Source organism: Entelurus aequoreus, linkage group LG06, assembly GCF_033978785.1.
Source record: "Entelurus aequoreus isolate RoL-2023_Sb linkage group LG06, RoL_Eaeq_v1.1, whole genome shotgun sequence".
NCBI classification, from domain to species: domain Eukaryota; kingdom Metazoa; phylum Chordata; class Actinopteri; order Syngnathiformes; family Syngnathidae; genus Entelurus; species Entelurus aequoreus.
Window position 1 is genome coordinate 59,788,427 of NC_084736.1, and position 20,597 is coordinate 59,809,023.

General features: G+C 40.0%; 1 protein-coding gene across 1 annotated transcript in view; it reads left to right on the top strand.

The window, feature by feature from the left end:
* Positions 1-20,597, top strand: part of hmcn2 (hemicentin 2) — a 185,769-nt gene that overhangs the window by 24,494 nt on the left and 140,678 nt on the right. Inside the window, exons 5-14 of the mRNA XM_062051110.1 lie at positions 5,270-5,441; positions 5,513-5,619; positions 5,692-5,812; positions 8,849-9,112; positions 9,236-9,380; positions 13,398-13,519; positions 17,379-17,651; positions 19,238-19,379; positions 19,662-19,789; positions 20,221-20,334. Of these exons, the coding sequence (XP_061907094.1) occupies positions 5,270-5,441; positions 5,513-5,619; positions 5,692-5,812; positions 8,849-9,112; positions 9,236-9,380; positions 13,398-13,519; positions 17,379-17,651; positions 19,238-19,379; positions 19,662-19,789; positions 20,221-20,334 (1,588 nt within the window). The remainder of the gene's footprint in view (positions 1-5,269; positions 5,442-5,512; positions 5,620-5,691; positions 5,813-8,848; positions 9,113-9,235; positions 9,381-13,397; positions 13,520-17,378; positions 17,652-19,237; positions 19,380-19,661; positions 19,790-20,220; positions 20,335-20,597) is intronic.

Genomic DNA, 20,597 nt, shown 5'->3' on the forward strand with positions numbered 1-20,597 from the left:
CAGCGATTAGGAGTGACAGATTGTTTGGTAAACGTATAGCATGTTCTATATGTTATAGTTATTTGAATGACTCTTACCATAATATGTTACGTTAACATACCAGGCACGTTCTCAGTTGGTTATTTATGCGTCATATAACGTACACTTATTCAGCCTGTTGTTCACTATTCTTTATTTATTTTAAATTGCCTTTCAAATGTCTATTCTTGGTGTTGGGTTTTATCAAATACATTTCCCCAAAAAATGCGACTTATACTCCAGTGTGACTTATATATGTTTTTTTCCTTCTTTATTATGCATTTTCGGCCGGTGCGACTTATTCTCCGGAGCGACTTATACTCCGAAAAATACGGTAATAACTATAGCAACGGACTTTAAGCATAAGAGTTGTGTGATAACTTACACATAATTATTCTAACAGCGTTTGCGTTTGTTATGACCTTTCTCGACCACCATAGCTATTTGCCCTTTTTCTTTTAACGGACTCAACGTTTTAACGTCCTTATTTTTAAAAGTGCTAAACTTCATATAAAGTCTGCCGTTGTTAAATCCAATGTTTCCCTTTCTCCGGTATCGATAAAATCAATCGATTCCCTTTTAAAACGATCTTCGATCGATACCTATTTTTCGGAAGGCAAATTAGCCGAGGACAGACTGATTTACTTGAAATTTAGGAATAAAAATCAATCTATTGGTATATTCCTATTAAAATATCAATAAAAATGTTCTGCAAATATGTTAACAGTAGTACACAACAGGAGCACTCTCCGGTTTTTAGAAATTTCCTGCAAAAATGTTAGTGTCCCAAGTTTTGAACTGATCTTTTGGGGGCTAGCATGGCCTCTGGGCCGCTAGTTAAATAGCCCTGAGACTTATAGTCTTAAAGCATAATATAATCAAGATTAGGTTTTACGGCACATCCTTGTTCAACTTACTGTGTTTTTATTTATGTTTTTACGCATACACCCAGGTTGTGTGTTCATAAAATGCGCCTCATGGTTTTCTCATTAGGTGGAGGGTCTGCTATTCAAGCAGCTCTGATGATTGCTTGCCATAAAATGAAACCGAGGTAACATTTATCCTCAGGTCATCTCGCTGCGTATGTAAAACCAAGGCTGCCTGGCTGAAACACGGGTGGACTCATGGAGAGAAAAGTTCTTGGCAGGTGGTTTTTGCAGCTCAGTGAGGAGTATAAGGGGGTTGAGCTGTTTGATTTGAAGTGGTAAAGTTCTCTGCAAATGGTGTGGGGTTTGGACCCTTTAAAGGCCTACTGAAACCCACTACTACCGACCACGCAGTCTGATAGTTTATATATCAATGATGAAATCTTAACATTGCAACACATGCCAATACGGCCGGGTTAGATTAGTAAAGTGCAATTTTAAATTTCCCGCAAAATATTCCGCTGAAAACGTCTCGGTATGATGACGTTTGCGCGTGACGTCACGGATTGTAGCGGGCATATTAGGACAGCATTGTGGCCAGCTATTAAGTCGTCTGTTTTCATCGCAAAATTCCACAGTGTTCTGGACATCTGTGTTGGTGAATCTTTTGCAATTTGTTTAATGAACAATGAAGACAGCAAAGAAGAAAGCTGTAGGTGGGAAGCGGTGTATTAGCGGCCGGCTGCAGCAACACAACCAGGAGGACTTTGAGTTGGATAGCAGACGCGCTACCTTGAGTACGCAGCTTTGGCTTCCAAACGTACGTGCGTGCCGCTATGTGCATGTCACGTACGTAACATTGGGGAAATATATGTGCTGTATGAACTTTACGGAGGTGAACGGTACTTTGGGCTGTGGGATTGAGTGTGTTGTGCGGGTGTTTGAGTTGTATTGGTGGGTTATATGGATGGGAGGGGGGAGGTGTTTGTTATGCGGATTAATTTGTGGCATATTAAATACAAGCCTGGTTGTGTTGTGGCTAATAGAGTATATATATGTCTTGTGTTTATTTACTGTTTTAGTCATTCCCAGCTGAATATCAGGTCCCACCCGCCTCTCACAGCATCTTCCCTATCTGAATCGCTTCCACTGCCCTCTAGTCCTTCACTCTCACTTTCCTCATCCACGAATCTTTCATCCTCGCTCAAATTAATGGGGTAATCGTCGCTTTCTCGGTCCGAATCGCTCTCGCTGCTGGTGGGAATGATTGTAAACAATGTGCAGATGTGAGGCGCTCCACAACCTGTGACGTCACGCTACTTCCGGTACAGGCAAGGCTTTTTGATCAGCGACCAAAAGTTGCGAACTTTATCGTCGATGTTCTCTACTAAATCCTTTCAGCAAAAATATGGCAATATCGCGAAATGATCAAGTATGACACGTAGAATGGACCTGCTATCCCCGTTTAAATAAGAAAATGTCATTTCAGTAGGCCTTTGAACATTAAACTGACCCTTGGTTTGCAGTCAAGCTGTTATACTTAAACCCCACACAGACAATTGTTCCATTAGCTGTTCAGAACCACTTAGTGGGCTTAGGTAATGTACCTGGACAAGGGAATACAAGGAAACCTTGACCTCTTCTCAGCTAATTCGGCCCATCCGTCATGCTTCCTTGAATAGCAAAAGGAGGTCTTTCCTGCGGGAGCCTCGTAAACCTGTTGAAGTGAGACACCTCGGATGATGTTTCTCATGACTTTCGGTCCTCTGCATTTCAACGGGCTGAAACGAGGCGTAACCGCACAGCTCGACAGGCTTCACATGAGCACCGTTGCGTGGACAGCAGTCCTCCCATGTCTGCGCTTCCCTTGGTTTGATCTGCGATGTGATGGCAGACCAATGCCCTCTCCTCCCCAGTTCTTTTGTGTAGGCAACAGACAGCCTTCTGGGCCAGATGTAGGTCACCTCTTAGCAGTTTCCTGCTCTGCGGGTGATGACTGCACATATGGCAGACATTACAGCTGTTTCCAGGTGTAAAACGTCGAGAGCAACCAGTTGCTGTCAGCACCAGGCAGTCCCGACAGACACAATCTTGTGGGCCTGACGATTGTGTTATCAAAGGGTTCCCTTGTTTCGGGTGCCGCTCCTTTTTATATAAGTCTTAAAATGTGTTGTCTTTGGCTCTTTGCAGGGCTCCCTGCAGGTTTTTTTCTTTCCTTACAGATGCACTTTAACCATACAAGGTCAAAACAAATACTACACAGCAGTTACTGGTTACGCATTTGCAATTTGAAGGACAGTGAGTCCATTGTGGCCATGCAATGAGACCTGTTTTCATTTTCAAGACAACAAAAAGGAAATCCAGTCAAGCACCTGTCAAAACTAAAATTCTATACTTTTAAATGTTTTTCTAGAGCGCCACCAACAGCTTTTATAGGCTGCAGTCAGGACTGTTTTTGCCATTGAATGCAATCGAACCACCCCGAGTATCATTTCAGACCTTATTAAATCAGCTCTAACAAATGAGAAATAACACAGCCGACAGAGAAATAGGAAATTGTCCGTCTATAACTGGCTGAGTAAATGAATACGGGTTGGTTGTGTAAAAACCAGACATAACTGCTTTCCACGCTGAGGCACGGACGTCATGATTCATGAAAGCTGAAATGCAGGAGACTGCTGCCTGTCAGACTTCCAGCGTATGAGACACTCTTCTGGGAACACATGCTTGGAAGCGCAGAAAACTGGATGTTATCAGTTTGACAGTCAAGCTGTTTCATTTCTCGTTTGCTGAAAAAAAATCATCTGAGGCATACAGTTGTAATGATAAAGAAGAGCGGTTCAAAGACAGAGAGCAGAACTCTGCCTGGGCAGGGGGGGAAAAAAACTCATGGAGGGGTCACTATCACATCCTTCCTGTCTTCATCCTGTCTAATGGGACCTTGACAGATACAGTTGGATAAACCGCAGCTTCATGTACTGACTAGGGATGATGTTCGAAACCGGTTCTCCCGGTTGTTCGATAAGAAAATAACCGATTCCATGGACTCAAATCCCTTTTTGAGAACCGGTTCCCGTTATCGAGGCCACTCTAGTAAAGAAAAAAGAGTTAGTTCTTTATTCGAATCCCTGAGAACGAATCCCTTCCCACAGGAAATGCCCTGTGGGACGGCAATGTTATGCCCATTTGATTGTAGACTCTTACTGACACCTTGTGGCGATATGAAAATACTACGCGTCATTAGTTTGGGCACTTCCGGGTTGGCGACATGAGTTCAATTCATGAGACAATTGAGAAGTAGACAAGTAGTGTTAGCTCTTACAAGCCTTGGAAAAGATAAGTCTGTAAGTAAACTGTTTAACTTGTTTATGTAACTCAATATTAAGGTGGAAAGTGGTTAAATTTGATACTAAGATGTTTATTGAAAAATGATTTTTGTGCACTGTTTCAATGGATGTTTTGAGGACTTAAAATGGCTGCCAGTCGTGTATTTCCACCATCTAAATAGTTTCAACACTCAGAAGTATTTGTTTGATGATAGTACTGTATATTTGTGTGAAGCTAATATTTACATATTGTGTATTACATTTCAGTATGTTAATTGAATCACATAGCTTATACATTTGTCATTGTGTGTATTTCAGTTTAAAAAAATAAAAAATAACAGTCCAGTTCAAAACAAAAGTAAAGATAGGAAAAGACAAAGCAAGATGAACAACAATAAAGAGCCTAAATGGATTAATCTGCTTTGGAACTTTATTAGACGTCTTGGATTGTTTGTTAGCTGTCTGCCAAGCTGTATAACCTCAACAGGTATCGTGAGGGCAGAACAGGCAATATGCAATTATTGCCAGGATTCACTCTCATGTAAGGGGGGAAGAATTGTTGATTGATGACTGTGGTGTTCTTAGTGTCATAGTGTGTGTAGTTAGTATGTTCCAATAGCAGCAGAAGTGCACTCTTTGGAGAGCTGTATTATTTTCAGTTTTGTGCCCAAGGGACTGATTTTATTTAACACTATTTTATTATTTATACACCTATAGTGATCACAGAGACAGGTTGTTTTTGTGTTACTGTATATATTTTTTTCTGAAAAATCCCACTTAATATACTTTGGGTAACGACAGTCAATATTTATTTCTTTTATTTTTTTAGGGGGGTAACAGTCAATATTTTTTATTTTTTTATTTTTTCCTATACAATAAAAATGAGTTTTTGTTAAACCAAATATTGTGTTTTTTTCCGTATACAACAACCTATCTGGAATCGATAAGAGAATCAATAAGGAATCGGTTCGATAGGAGGATTCGATAATGGGCTCAAACTCGATAATTTCTTATCAAACATCATCCCTAGTACTGACAATGTTTTTCTCTGCCTGATAGGTATTAAAGTGGGTCGAAGTGACTGTTCAGGCCATGAAGGTCCACCTGCTGTCCTCAAACCATGACCGTGCCCAAGAGAACCAGTGGGATGTGCCCTTTGACCCCAGCCTCAGAGAGGTCACCGTATCACTCAGCGGACCTGCTCCACAAATAGAGCTGAGAGATCCTCTTGGTATACAACCCGAGTATTGCCAGCAAAACTGTTGGACAGTTGAAAATGTATTCTCTACTCTTATCTTCCAGGCCGGGTAGTTGGTGAGGAGCAAGGCCTTACCGAGCTTCTGAACATTCCCAATTCTGCTCGTGTTGTCAACCTGAAGCTTCCCAGATCTGGACCGTGGAAATTAAAGGTACCGTTCTGGGGGATAGTTGTTTAATTTGCTCTTTGTCTAACGGCAATCAGCTCTGCTTTCTTCTGAAAGGTGAGCTGCGATGGCCGCCATACCCTGAGAGTCACAGGAGTCAGCAATCTGGACTTCCGGGCTGGGTTTTCAAGCGTACCTGTTAAGGAGTTTAACCATACAAGGGAGAGGCCAATAAAAGGTATTTTATTTCAGATGTTTATGTCACAAAGGGGACCGAGTATGCAAAACCAACTTTTCTTACCTATTGATAGCTGTTCTTGTGGATTTGGGATCTGCATAAGTCCTGAAAATTGGAAATAAAACCATGGATGAATGGTGGAGATATTCATACCTCGAACAACTGAACATGAACCATTTTTTTGGCGACTCTACGGTTCCTGGAGTTTGTGGTAGATGAGTGACAGATGACCAGGGTTAACGACAAAATGCCGAACTTCCATCTAAACCATCAAGTTAATGCTATTTGGTAACAGTAGAAGAGAAAGTGAAACACAAATACAAATAGACGGAGTACATATTGAAAGGGTAAAAGAAAAACACATTTTTGGGTGTAGTAATAGATGATAAAATCAACTGGAAATCTCATGTAAAAAATATACCATACAGTGTTTCCCCCAGAATATTTGTTAGTTAAGGTGGTGTCTGGCGATATACGATATATATCTCGATATGTTATCCGTAAAGTAAAAACAAAACACAAAACAGTCCTAGTTACCTGAGATACTAAGTATGTCATTATTTTGACTTAGTAAATATTGACTTACTAAGACAAAATAATGACAAAGTCAAATTAATAACTTACTGTAAATAAGCGTTTGCAATGAGCATTTGAAAAAAAGACTTAAAAGTGGGGCCACATGCTGACATATGCTCAACTCATCATGCTTAATTTACAGGACAAAAAAAAAAAAAATGTTATTTTTTTTTTTTTTTTTTAAGACTTTAGTTTAGGCGGTGGCTCTTTGTTGTTAAGGCGGCCGCCTTAACAACGAAGCGCTGCGGGAAATCCTGCAAAATAAAGTAGCAAGAAACACATCAATAATGAATAAAGCAAAACATGTTCTAGACCAAAAATCACTTCATATTTTCTACTGCTCACTAGTGTTACCATATCTGAGTTACTGTGTAGAAATATGGGGAAACAACTACCAATGTGCGCTTCATTCACTAACTGTGTTACAAAAAAGATCAATTATAATAATACATAATGTTGGACAAACCCTTTATTTATTAAATCACAATTATTGAAATTCATTGATTTGGTGCATTTGCAAACAGCTAAACTTATGTACAAAGCAAACTATAACCTGCTACCCAAGAATGTACAACAATTATTCTCCACAAAAGAGGAGAAATATAACCTTAGAGGAAAATCTCATGTAAAATATGTGAATGCTCGTACAACACTTAAAACCTTTAGCATATCAGTATGTGGAATTAAATTATGGAGTGGATTAACCAAAGAAATCAAACAAAGTTTAAAGGCCTACTGAAATGAATTTTTTTTATTTAAACGGGGATAGCAGATCTATTCTATGTGTCATACTTGATCATTTCGCGATATTGCCATATTTTTGCTGAAAGGATTTAGTATAGAACAACGACGATAAAGATTGCAACTTTTGGTATCTGATAAAAAAAAGGCTTGCCCCTACCGGAAGTAGCGTGACGTAGTCAGTTGAACATATACGCAAAGTTCCCTATTGTTTACAATGATGGCCGCATGAAGTGAGAGAGATTCGGACCGAGAAAGCGACAATTTCCCCATTAATTTGAGCGAGAATGAAAGATTTGTGGATGAGTAAAGTGCAAGTGAAGGACTAGTGGGGAGTTGAAGCTATTCAGATAGGGAAGATGCTGTGAGAGCCGGGGGTGACCTGATATTCAGCTGGGAATGACTACAACAGTAAATAAACACAAGACATATATATACTCTATTAGCCACAACACAACCAGGCTTATATTTAATATGCCACAAATTAATCCTGCATAAAAACACCTGCGTGTTTGTTACGCTAGCTCCTAGCTCCTCTGCTAGCTCCTAGCTCCATAGAACACGCCAATACAATTCAAACACCTGATCAACACACACAATCACTCAGCCCAAAAGACCGTTCACCTAACCCAAGGTTCATAAAGCTTATATATTTAAAAAAAGTTACGTACATACGCAAAAAAAAGTTGCGCACATACGGTCAAGCGATCAAATGTTTAGAAGCCAAAGCTGCATACTCACAGTAGCACGTCTGCGTCTTTGTCATCCAAATCAAAGTAATCCTGGTAAGAGTCTGTGTTGTCCCAGTTCTCTACAGGCGTCTGTGTATCAAAGTCAAAAGTCCTCCTGGTTAGAGTCTCTGTTATCCGAGTTCTTCCAGCTTGACTGCATCTTTCGGGAATGTAAACAAAGAAGCGCCGGCTGTGTACTGTTGTTGCTGACTACGTTCGAAAAATACGTCCATTTCGCACCGACAACTTTCTTCTTTGCTTGCTCAGCTTCCTTCTCCATAATGCAATGAACATGATTGCAACAGATTCACGAACACAGATGTCCAGAATACTGTGGAATTATGAAATGAAAACAGAGCTTTTTCGTATTGGCTTCAATGTGGAAGGCATACCCGTGTTCGCCGGGCTACGTCACGCGCATACGTCATCCTCAGAGGCGTTTCGAACCGGAAGTTTAGCGGCAAATTTAAAATGTCACTTTATAAGTTAACGCGGCCGTATTGGCATGTGTTATAATGTTAAGATTTCATCATTGATATATAAACTATCAGACTGCGTGGTCGGTAGTAGTGGGTTTCAGTAGGCCTTTAAGAGACTGTTTTAACTACAAGTGTTCACAAAGTACACAGAACAAGAATTATGATGAACATCTTGAACCCTTTTTTTTTTAGATTAGAGACAAAGATTATTTTTGTATTTAATATGTGTTTACTTACTATGGCATATTATTTATTTATTATTTATGTATTCACTGTTCTGTTACAGAGAACACGGAAATGGGATAAAATTGCTATGGTATGAAAAGGGGTAGGATTAAATAAGCTCAGCTTCTTCCTACTCCTTTTCGGACGTGCTGCAATGAAACAACTGGAAATAAGTGATGCATTACATTGTATCGTATGCATGTTCAGAATAAACTGAAACTGAAGTGTGAACACCGCTGACCACATGGTGGAATGACTACATGATGGATCTGTTTGCCTTGCAGGACTTCCAGCACATGTTTTGCTCAAATGCACAGGCCTGACACCACCGGGCCTGCTAAGTCACGTGGAGCTAATATCTGGCTCGGGGCGTCCCTTGCGTACCATCCAGGTGCCTCTGCCCTCTGACCTCGGCCGGCACGGCCTGTGGAGTCTCCCGGAGATCCGCACCCCTTCCCAGAGCTTCTTCATTAAGGTGACAGGCAGAGACGAGGAGGGCTATCCCTTCCAGCGACTGTCAAGTGTCTCATACACAAACATTGTTCCAGGTAAGACAACCTTGCACTCTCCCTCCAGACATGTGTTTTTTTTTTTTTGCTATGCTGCAAACATTTCTCACACCTCATCAATCCCTTGTGTGAACTTTGACCTGCATTTCCTTCTTGACGTAGATCCCCCAGCTGTGAGCATGCCTGATCTGGTGAAGGGTCTCTACATGCAGCGTGCTGTGATTCGCTGTGCGGTGGAAAGCGACATCCCTTATAAGCTAAGATTCGCTAGAAGTGGAATAACACTGGGAGAGGAAAAGTTCTTCCAGTAAGATTTCTCACTGTCACATTTAATAAATTGTAACATTTTTACTCCAGTATAAAGTTAAAGTTAAAGTCCCAACGATAGTCACACACACTAGGTGTGGTGAAATTATCCTCTGCATTTGACCCATCGCCATGTTAATGAGCAGTGAGCAGCAGCGGTGGCCGCGCTCGGGAATCATTTGGTGATTTAACCCCCAATTCCAACCCTTGATGCTGAGTGCCAAGCAGGGAGGCAATGGGTCCCATTTGTATAGTCTTTGGTATGACTCGGCCGGGGTTTGAACTCACGACCTTCCAGTCTCAGGGCGGACATTCTAACCACAAGGCCACTGAGCAGGTCTCTTATGTATATACAGTCGTGGTCAAAAGTTGACATACACTTGTAAAGAACATAATGTCATGGCTGTCTTGAGTTTCCAATAATTTCCACAGCTCTTATTTTTTGGTGATAGAGTGATTGGAGCACATACTTGTTGGTCACAAAAAAACATTCATGAAGTTTGGTTCTTTTATGAATTTATTATGGGTCTACTGAAAGTGACCAAATCTGCTGGGTCAGAAGTATACATACAGAAATGTTAATATTTGGTTACTGTATTTTTCTGAGTCAGTGTTCAAAAACAAGAAAAAAAAAAATACAAAAATTAGGGGTATTTTATTTGAACTAAGCAAAATTATCTGCCAATAGAACAAGAAAAATTGGCTTGTCAAGACTTTTCAAAACAAGTAAAATAAGCTAACCTCAATGAACCCAAAAATACCTTAAAATAAGTATATTCTCACTAATAACAAGTGCACTTTTCTTGGTAGAAAAAAGAAAAAGACCTTTTTGCTCAATATGTTGAAAAATATTCTTAAATGAAGTAAATGCTAGTGCCATTATCTTGACATAATGATATGCGCTCGGCATTACATTTCTTGAAACCAGAAAACTTATACTAAAAATTAATTTATTGTTCTTAATGGAAAGGCAACAAGGCAACCGCTTGTTAGTCTCTGGGTCTCCTAGCCGCTCAGGCAAATCATATTCTCTAAAAATGCATTTTTCCATCGATAACATGACATCATCGCGCCAAGTGCGTGCTCTTTCACTCAATTAATGCGCATACCGTATTTTTCGGAGTATAAGTCGCTCCGGAGTATAAGTCGCAACCGGCCGAAAATGCCCAACAAAAAAGGAAAAAAACTTATATAAGTCGCACTGGAGTATAAGTCGCATTTTTTGGGGAAATTTATTTGATAAAACCCAACACCAAGAATATACATTTGAAAGGCAATTTAAAATAAATAAAGAATAGTGAACAACAGGCTGAATAAGTGTACGTTATATGATGCATAAATAACCAACTGAGAACGTGCCTGGTATGTTAACGTAACATATTATGGTAAGAGTCATTCAAGTAATTATAATATATAGAACATGCTATACGTTTACCAAACAATCTGTCACTCCTAATCGCTAAATCCCATGAAATCTTATACGTCTAGTCTCTTACGTGAATGAGCTAAATAATATTATTTGATATTTTACGGTAATGTGTTAATAATTTCACACATAAGTCGCTCCTGAGTATAAGTCGCACCCAAACTATGAAAAAAACTGCGACTTATAATCCGAAAAATACGGTAAATGTCCCTTGGCAAGTTTCACTGCAATAAGACACTTTTGGTAGCCAACCACAAGCTTCTGGTTGAATTTTTGACCACTCTTCTAGACAAAATTGGTGCAGTTCAGCTAAATTTGTTGGTTTTCTGACATGGACTTGTTTCTTCAGCATTGTCCACACTTTTAAGTCCGGACTTTGGGAAGGCCATTCTAAAACCTTAATTCTGGCCTGATTTAGCCATTCCTTTACCACTTTTGACATGTGTTTGGGGTCATTGTCCTGTTGGAACACCCAACTGCGCCCAAAACCCAACCTCCGGGCTGATGATTTTAGGTTGTCCTGAAGAATTTGGAGGTAATCCTCCTTTTTTATTGTCCCATTTACTCTCTGTAAAGCACCAGTTCCATTGGCAGCAAAACAGGGCCTAGAGCAGACCCGGGCAAATTAGGGCTCAGGGGCTGCATGCGGCCCGTTAAGCTTTTCAGTCTGGCCCGCCGGACATTCCCAAATATTTTTTTTAGATCTTTAAGATGGAAACTGTAGTTTCATTTATGATGTGCAGTGATGTTTTCAAATGACCGTAAGTCTTGAACTATACAAAGAGTTTCAATGGTTGGAATCTGCGCTTTTTGCATGATATATTAGTTACTATGGTAATCTAATTAGTTACTATGGTAATGTAAGTCACAGCAGTCAGAGGAGGCACCAAGCAGTGTGGGTGGGGAGCGTTTCCACACAGTGTTTCCAGAGCATCAGCCTGAAGTGCGGGTGTCAGGGACAGACGCAGAAGGCGATTTTTACAACAAAGTTCTAAAGCTTGGTGATATATCAGATATATCAGATTGTAGGTGGGTTTTTTTTTACCTTCTACGTTCATATTTCGCTGTGTTTGTTGCATTTTTATTGCGTTTTGCTTGATTGTAAAATATGTCGATCGAGAGGGGGTGTGACGTTCATATGTTGTCAATATTCAGTTTTTTATCGTTCATAGTTAATATTGTAAATCCCACATTCTTTATTTTCATGTACATTCTGAGTGTAAAAAAAATGTAAAACTCCATTCTGTTTTTTAAGGCGGACTGTCATAACGTTTTTAGCATTCAATAAGACGTTATTGTGAGGTTTTGTATGAGTGTTCCTAAAAATAGGACCCAAGCACACATACTGTACAGCAGATTTTCACAGCTTACATATATATATACACTACCGTTCAAAAGTTTGGGGTCACATTGAAATGTCCTTATTTTTGAAGGAAAAGCACTGTACTTTTCAATGAAGATAACTTTAAACTAGTCTTAACTTTAAAGAAATACACTCTATACATTGCTAATGTGGTAAATGACTATTCTAGCTGCAAATGTCTGGTTTTTGCTGCAATATCTACATAGGTGTATAGAGGCCCATTTCCAGCAACTATCACTCCAGTGTTCTAATGGTACAATGTGTTTGCTCATTGGCTCAGAAGGCTAATTGATGATTAGAAAACCCTTGTGCAATCATGCTCACACATCTGAAAACAGTTTAGCTCATTACAGAAGCTACAAAACTGACCTTCCTTTGACCAGATTGAGTTTCTGGAGCATCACATTTGTGGGGTCAATTAAACGCTCAAAATGGCCAGAAAAAGAGAATTTTCATCTGAAACTCGACAATCTATTCTTGTTGTTAGAAATGAAGGCTATTCCACAAAATTGTTTGGGTGACCCCAAACTTTTGAACGGTAGTGTATATATGTATAGATTGATAGATAGATAGATATACCGGCCCCCAGACACATTTGTTTCTCTAAATTTGGCCCCCCGTGTCAAAATAATTGCCCAGGCCTGGCCTAGAGCATAATACTACCACCACCATGCTTGACGGTGGTATTATTGCTGGGTATTGTGGCCAAACAGCTCAATATATGTTTCATGAAAAAGGAGGATTACCTACCAAAAGTGCCTTATTGCAGTGAAACTTGCCAAGGGACATGTAAGCAAATATTAACATTGCTGTATGTATACTTTTGACCCAGCAGATTTGCTCACATTTTCAGTAGACCCATAATAAATTCATGAAAGAACCAAACTTCATGAATGTTTTTTGGGACCAACAAGTATGTGCTCCAATCACTCTTATCACAAAAAAATAAGAGTTGTAGAAATTATTTGAAACTCAAGACAGCCATAACATTATGTTCTTTACAAGTGTATGTCAACTTTTGACCACGACTGTATATGTATATGCTGCAACACTTAATTCACTCCACCTTAAATACTCTTAGCAGGGAGCAGGCTAGAAATGGCATTCACTGTGGTCTTGATCAATCAAAGTGTCTTCATAAAAGTCTGGTTCTGATTAGTTGGGACTTTGTGTGCCAGAGTACTAACTGAAAATGACGACGGCCTTGTTGCTGCCTGTCTTTCTATCAGAAAGTCTGCCACTGCATCGTGGGAGATTGACCGCGCTTCAGCAGAGGATGAAGGCCTGTATGAGTGCACGGCGCAGAGTGGAGCGGGACAAGGACGCGCCTTAACCCAGCTGACTGTTCGAGGTATGGCACTTTTTACACAGTCAAGCCACACTTGCAAATGGTTACATTTTATTATGGTACTAAGTTGCATGTGGAGGTTTGTTCCATATTCGTCAAAACAGTGCCAAAATCCTTGCGCTCGCAGACTCATTTTGCACATTTTTCTCCATGCTTGCAGCGTTTCATCCTTTTTTGCGTATATGGGCGGGCATTAAATAGGCAGCCCAGCAACTCTCCGCCTTTCTGATTGGTCACTTTCAACGCCTACACTGCAAAAAATGGCTGACAGAATTTTAGATAAAAATACAAGTGTGGAGGTTGCCCTCCAGTGGGTTCCGCAGACCACCAAACACCGCCATGAGAGCCCGGATCAGGGTTACAATACTGTTTTATTTTGTTATAAATTTGTGCAGCAGGTTGCTTTCCAGCAACTGTCTTTTCGTGTCTTTTTCTCGCTCGCTCTCACTCCAGCTCCAACCCCGTCTCTCCTCCCGGCTGCTGCTAATAAAGGCGACAGGTGATTAGATCACAAGGCCCACCTGGGACATCTACGCACCTGACGCTGTCTTCGAGGCCGGTCCTGGCACACCCCGTTCTGCGGCAGGCTCGCAGGCCACGCCTCCCTCCACAACAAGATTTTAGGAAAATATACTAACAACTAGTGAAATTATCTGTCCATGCAGCTAGTTAATTTGACTTGAAAAGACATCCTAAATTAAGATTTCTAAATCTAAAAATTAGCAGGACTTTTAAGCTAGAAATACATATTTTATTCTGAAAACAAGCAGTATTCAATGTTGAAGAGGTTAATTTAGCCTACTGATGTGTATATATAAATGGTTGATTTATATAGGCTAGTAACTAGTAAGGTAAAGTTTTGTACCTGACAAGTTTTGGCTACCTTGCTTCTGCAGCCTTCATCACACTGCAAAAACTGAAATCTAAGTAAGATTAAATATCTCAAATAAGGGTGATATTTGCTTATTTTCTGTCTGATAAGATAATTCTTCTCACTAAGCAGATTTTATGTTAGAGTGTTTTACTTGTTTTAAGGATTTTGGTCCTAAATGATCTCAGTAAGATATTACAGCTTGTTGCTGAGATTTGATGACCTATATTGAGTAAAACATGCTTGAAACTAGAATATCAACTGATGCAAAGCTGTGTCATTAACACTCACAAGTATAAAACTACTTTTTTAAAGTGATAATTTCTTACTTCAAGCATGAAAAAAAATAATTTTGTTTACTAATTTAATTTACTTATATTTAAGAATATTTTTCAACATATTGAGCAAAAAGGTCTCTTTTTTTGTACCAAGAAAAGTGCACTTGTTATTAGTGAGAATATACTTATTTTAAGGTATTTTTGGGTTCATTGAGGTTAGCTAATTTGACTTGTTTTGGAAAGTCTTGACAAGCCGAATTTTCTTGTTCTATTGGCAGATAATTTTGCTTAGTTCAAATAAAATACCCCTAATTTTTTTATTTTTTTTAATTGTTTTTGAACACTGACTTTTTGCAGTTAGTTAATTTTACTTGAAAAGACATTCTAAATTAAATATTTCTAAATCTAAAAATTAGCAGGACTTTTAAGCTAGAAATACATATTTTATCCGGAAAACAAGCATTTTTCAATGTTGAAGAGATTAATTTAACCTACTGATGTGTATAGATAAATGGTTGATTTATACAGGCTAGTAAGGTAACGTTTTGTACCTGAGAAGTTTCGGCTACCTTGCTTCTGCAGCCTTCATCAGAAGCAGAAGCAAGGTAGCCCAAACTTGTCAGGTACAAAACGTTACCTTACTAGCCTGTATAAATCAACCATTTATATGTAAGCATTATTCAACTTGCGATCCTTATATTACCGTATTTTTCGGACTATAAGTCGCAGTTTTTTTCATAGTTTGGTTGGGGGTGCGACTTATACTCAGGAGCAACTTATGTGTGAAATTATTAACACATTACCGTAAAATATCAAATAATATTATTTAGCTCATTCACGTAAGAGACTAGACGTATAAGATTTCATGGGATTTAGCGATTAGGAGTGACAGATTGTTTGGTAAACGTATAGCATGTTCTATATGTTATAGTTATTTGAATGACTCTTACCATAATATGTTACGTTAACATACCAGGCACGTTCTCAGTTGGTTATTTATGCCTCATATAACGTACACTTATTCAGCCTGTTCACGATTCTTTATTTATTTTAAATTGCCTTTCAAATGTCTATTCTTGCTGTTGGGTTTTATCAAATAAATGTCCCCAAAAAATGCGACTTATACTCCAGTGCGCCTTATATATGTTTTTTTTTCCTTCTTTATTATGCATTTTCGGCTGGTGCGACTTATACTCCGAAAAATACGGTATATCACTTTAGTCTTGGATGAATGGAACTTTATCATCATTGGACTTAAAAAGTACAACAAGTTACATTTTCCGTACAAACCCGTACAAGAACAGACACTGATCGAGTCGCCACATAAAAAAAGATCGGAAAAATGGTAACGGGGGGGAAGAGGAGAAACTAAACTCCTGGAAGAGAGGGGGACCAGGGAAAATGTTTAAGCAAAGCACATGTAGAAATTACGACATACAACGCAAGACTTGCAACGAGAGCTAAGGGAGCGGGCATCCGGCCTAAAGCTGTCGCCACCAGTGGCGCTGCTCTGTTTTCCGTCTTCATTCAGCTTTTAGCTTGTTGTGTAGCGCTCTCCCCCCTCAATCAGCAAAAGTTGCAAGCCCCAGATGGACGCAGAGGTTCGACCAGGTGCACCTTAAACAGGGGCGTCCAAACTTTTTCCACTGAGGGCCGCACACTGAAAAATCAAAGCAAGCGGGGGCCATTTTGATATTGTTTTATTTTAAAAACCAATACAATATATGTATAAAAAATATACATTTAGGCCTCCACTCAGGCTTGATCCCGGGGACCCCAAAGGGTTTTGTTAAAAAAAACATTAAAAATGTGTCATTATTCAGTATTTTTATTTTTATTATTATTCAAGTTTTAAATCCATAGATCAACATTAGGTCTGTCTGTCAAAATAACGTTTTTAAAGATTTAAGTCGTATGCTCTTTTTGTCAAAGAAAACCCTGTTTTTAATGGAAAAAACACAAAATATGCAATATTTTCCCCCAATAACATTTTTAAGTGGAATATTTGAGATTATATAATAATTGGAGCCTTAACAAGGTCAATAACTCATAACACCATTGATTTTAATTCATTATTATTTTTTGAGCAATGACACTTAAAAACAAATCACACAAAAATGATTGGGGAACCAAAAGGGTCCTACTCATTAAAGTGTTAAAAAATAAATGATACATTTTTTTTACTGTTTACTTTTAACACAATAATCTCGAGATCAACTTCAGATCTATCCGTCAATTATAAGTTGTATTTTTGTTTATGTTTTTTTGTTTGTTCGTTTTAGGCCCTTCTTTAAAAACAAAACAAAAAAACGGCTAAATTTTTTATATGGCAAACACAAAATATGCAACATTTTCCCCCCAAAAAATATCTCAAAGTGCAATATTTAATGTGACGTAATTGGAGCCTTGGATGGGTCAATAATTCATAATAACATTGATTTTCATGAATTTTTTTTTAAAGAAAGAGTAAACATTGCAACATTTTCTTGTTACATTTCACCTGTTTGGTCTTTCATACCACTTTTTATGTTTTACATTTTTTTATTCGTATTTTAAAATGGGCCGTGGGGCCATTAAAAAATGACCTGCGGGCCGCACTTTGGACATCCCTGACCTTAAACATGCACCACTCAAAACCTTTCCAAACATTTTCTTTGTCGCACCGATGCTTGCTCCGAGCTTTTAAATTGTGGTCATGTCCTCTTCAAAACAGAGCCTCCTCCGGTACTGAAGCCAGCAGTCAACGTGACTTCATTAGTCGGAGGTGTGGCCGTGCTACCCTGCCAAGTAGAGGGCTCCATGCGCTACAACTTGACCTGGCATCGAGCGGGCCGCACCGTCCGAGCCCGCTCGGGGAGGGTGAGGCTGCTTTCCAACTCGTCGCTGCAGATCACCAGCGTGCGGACCCAGGATGCCGGGGAGTACCAATGTGCGGCCGCCAACGCCCACGGAGATGCCAGAATCACAGTATGGCTCTTTGTCCCAGGTATGGCATGGAGACAGTCCAAGGTCATCTGTCTAAACACTTAACACGCAGACCTCCTGGTTCCTGTCAGGATGCTGTCATCTGGTTTCCATTACAGGCTGAGCCATCCTTCAGTTGGACTGAGTCACATCCTTGTCAGAAATGTTCCTCATGAGATGCACATTAAACTTTGTGGTTTCTATTGTGGCACGACCTCAGACTTTTCAGATGGATTTCGCCATCCATTAAAGGCCTACTGAAATGAAATGTTCTTATTTAAACAGGGATAGCAGATCCATTCTATGTGTCATACTTGATCATTTCGCGATATTGCCATATTTTTGCTGAAAGGATTTAGTAGAGAACATCGACGATAAAGTTCGCAACTTTTGGTCGCTGGTAAAAAAAAGCCTTGCCTGTACCGGAAGTAGCGTGACGTCGCAGGTTGAAGGGCTCCTCACATCTGCACATTGTTTACACCAGCAGTGAGAGCGATTCGGACCGAGAAAGCGACGATTACCCCATTAATTTGAGCGAGGATGGAAGATTCGTGGATGAGGAACGTGAGAGTGAAGGACTAGAGTGCAGTGCAGGACGTATCTTTTTTCGCTCTGACCGTAACTTAGGTAAAAGGGCTCATTGGATTCCACACTTTCTCCTTTTTCTATTGGGGATCACAGATTTGTATTTTAAACCACCTCGGATACTATATCCTATTGAAAATGAGAGTCGAGAACGCGAAATGGACATTCACAGTGACTTTTATCTCCACGACAATACATCGGCGAAGCACTTTAGCTACGGAGCTAACGTGATAGCATCGTGCTTAAATGCAGATTGAAACAAAATAAATAAGCCCCTGACTGGAAGGATAGACAGAAGATCAACAATACTACCAAACACTGGACCTGTAACCACACGGTTAATGCTGTGCCGCCTGGCGAAGCCTAGCAATGCTGTTGCTAACGACGCCATTGAAGCTAACTTAGCTACGGGACCTCGACAGAGCTATGCTAAAAACATTAGCTCTCCACCTACGCTCATCACGACCCGTGCTCACCTGCGTTCCAGCGATCGACGGCGCGACGAAGGACTTCACCCGATCATCGATGCGGTCGGCGGCTAGCGTCGGATAGCGCGTCTGCTATCCAACTCAAAGTCCTCCTGGTTGTGTTGCTGCAGCCGGCCGCTAATACACCGATCCCACCTACAGCTTTCTTCTTTGCAGTCTCCATTGTTAATTAAACAAATTGCAAAAGATTCACCAACACAGATGTCCAGAATACTGTGGAATTTTGCGATGAAAACAGAGCTTTTTGTATTGGGATACAATGTGTCCCAATACTTCCGCTTCAACCATTGACGTCACGCGCAAACGTCATCATACATAGACGTTTTCAACCGGATATTTCCCGGGAAATTTAAAATTGCACTTTATAAGTTAACCCGGCCGTATTGGCATGTGTTGCAATGTTAAGATTTCATCATTGATGTATAAACTATCAGACTGCGTGGTCGGTAGTAGTGGCTTTCAGTAGGCCTTTAAGATCACAGATGACACCCTTTCGACAAAGAGTGACTGGTCTTTTTTTTCATTTGTACTGTAGAGGCACCTTCTGTGGTAGTTCACCCCCAGAACCAGGTCTTCTCCCGAGGGGATGAAATCCGCCTCGTCTGCTCAGCGTCCGGCTCTCCCCCTCCCATGCTCTTCTGGAGCCATGGAAACATGTTTCTTGCTAATCGGCCGCGGTAAGAGGACTCTCAGCCCACTCAACACCTCCGGCACAAAGGACTCATTACATTCCACTTTAGCTACAAGAGATTGCCACATCCTGTTTGTAGAATTGTGGAGAGTTCTGCTTCGCAGTCTGTTTTTGCCAAACGCAAAGAAAATCATGGTCCTGCGTGTGTGCTTATTGAAGGAAAAAATACATGGCTTTATACACAAAAAGGCTTTGTACAAACGCCTGTTTTACAGTACATCTGCACATGTAATCAAGTATTGTGAATTCTGCCAATTACCTGATGCAGGATGAGTCTACACCAACAAGGAGTTCTGACCATAAGAGAGGCTCTCCCTGAGGATGCTGGGAACTACACATGTCTGGCAAGCAACGTGGCCGGGACCGCATCGCAGTCTGTCTCCCTTTCTTATGCAGGTAGTCCATCATGTTCCTGCATTAGTAGGTCAGGTTAGCAAGGTGGATGACAACACTTGTCAGACCATTAGAAATGTCCTTTGATAATAACGATTTAAGCCACGAGGAGAGGCAAGTGTGGCCTCATTCTGCTCAGTAATTCACCTCTAGTTTTACTTATATTGACAGTGTTGAGTATTATGTTTCAGACATCCGTCTGTGGCTGCTGGAAACCACAACCTTTATGGACTGAATCATGTCATTTCTAATAACCCTGATCGGACAAGGCAGAGCCTTGCTATTGTGTTGAATTCCTTATCCACTCAGCTGGAGTTGTGTTTATACTGGAAGCTTAGATTTTGTTTATGCACTATGTATTTATTCTATCAATTTTTTCTTCTATCCATCTATTTTTCACTTTACCTTTATCTGATTTTGACTACTTTCCTCAGAGGTGCCTGTCATCACCGTGGTACAACAGCTACTACTTGTAGCTGTTGGGGGTGATGCTACTATGGAGTGTCGGGCTAATGGAATACCCCCTCCACTCATCCACTGGTTTAAAGGTAACGCTCTAATACAGGGGTCCCCAAACTTTTTGACCCGCGGGCCGCATTGGGTTGAAAAAATCTGGCCGGGGGCCGGGCTGTATATATATATATGTATATATATATATATATATATATAGATATAGATAACTTAAAACTAGTCTTAACTTTAAAGAAATACACTCTATACATTGCTAATGTGGTAAATGACTATTCTAGCTGCAAATGTCTGGTTTTTGGTGCAATATCTACATAGGTGTATAGAGGCCCATTTCCAGAAA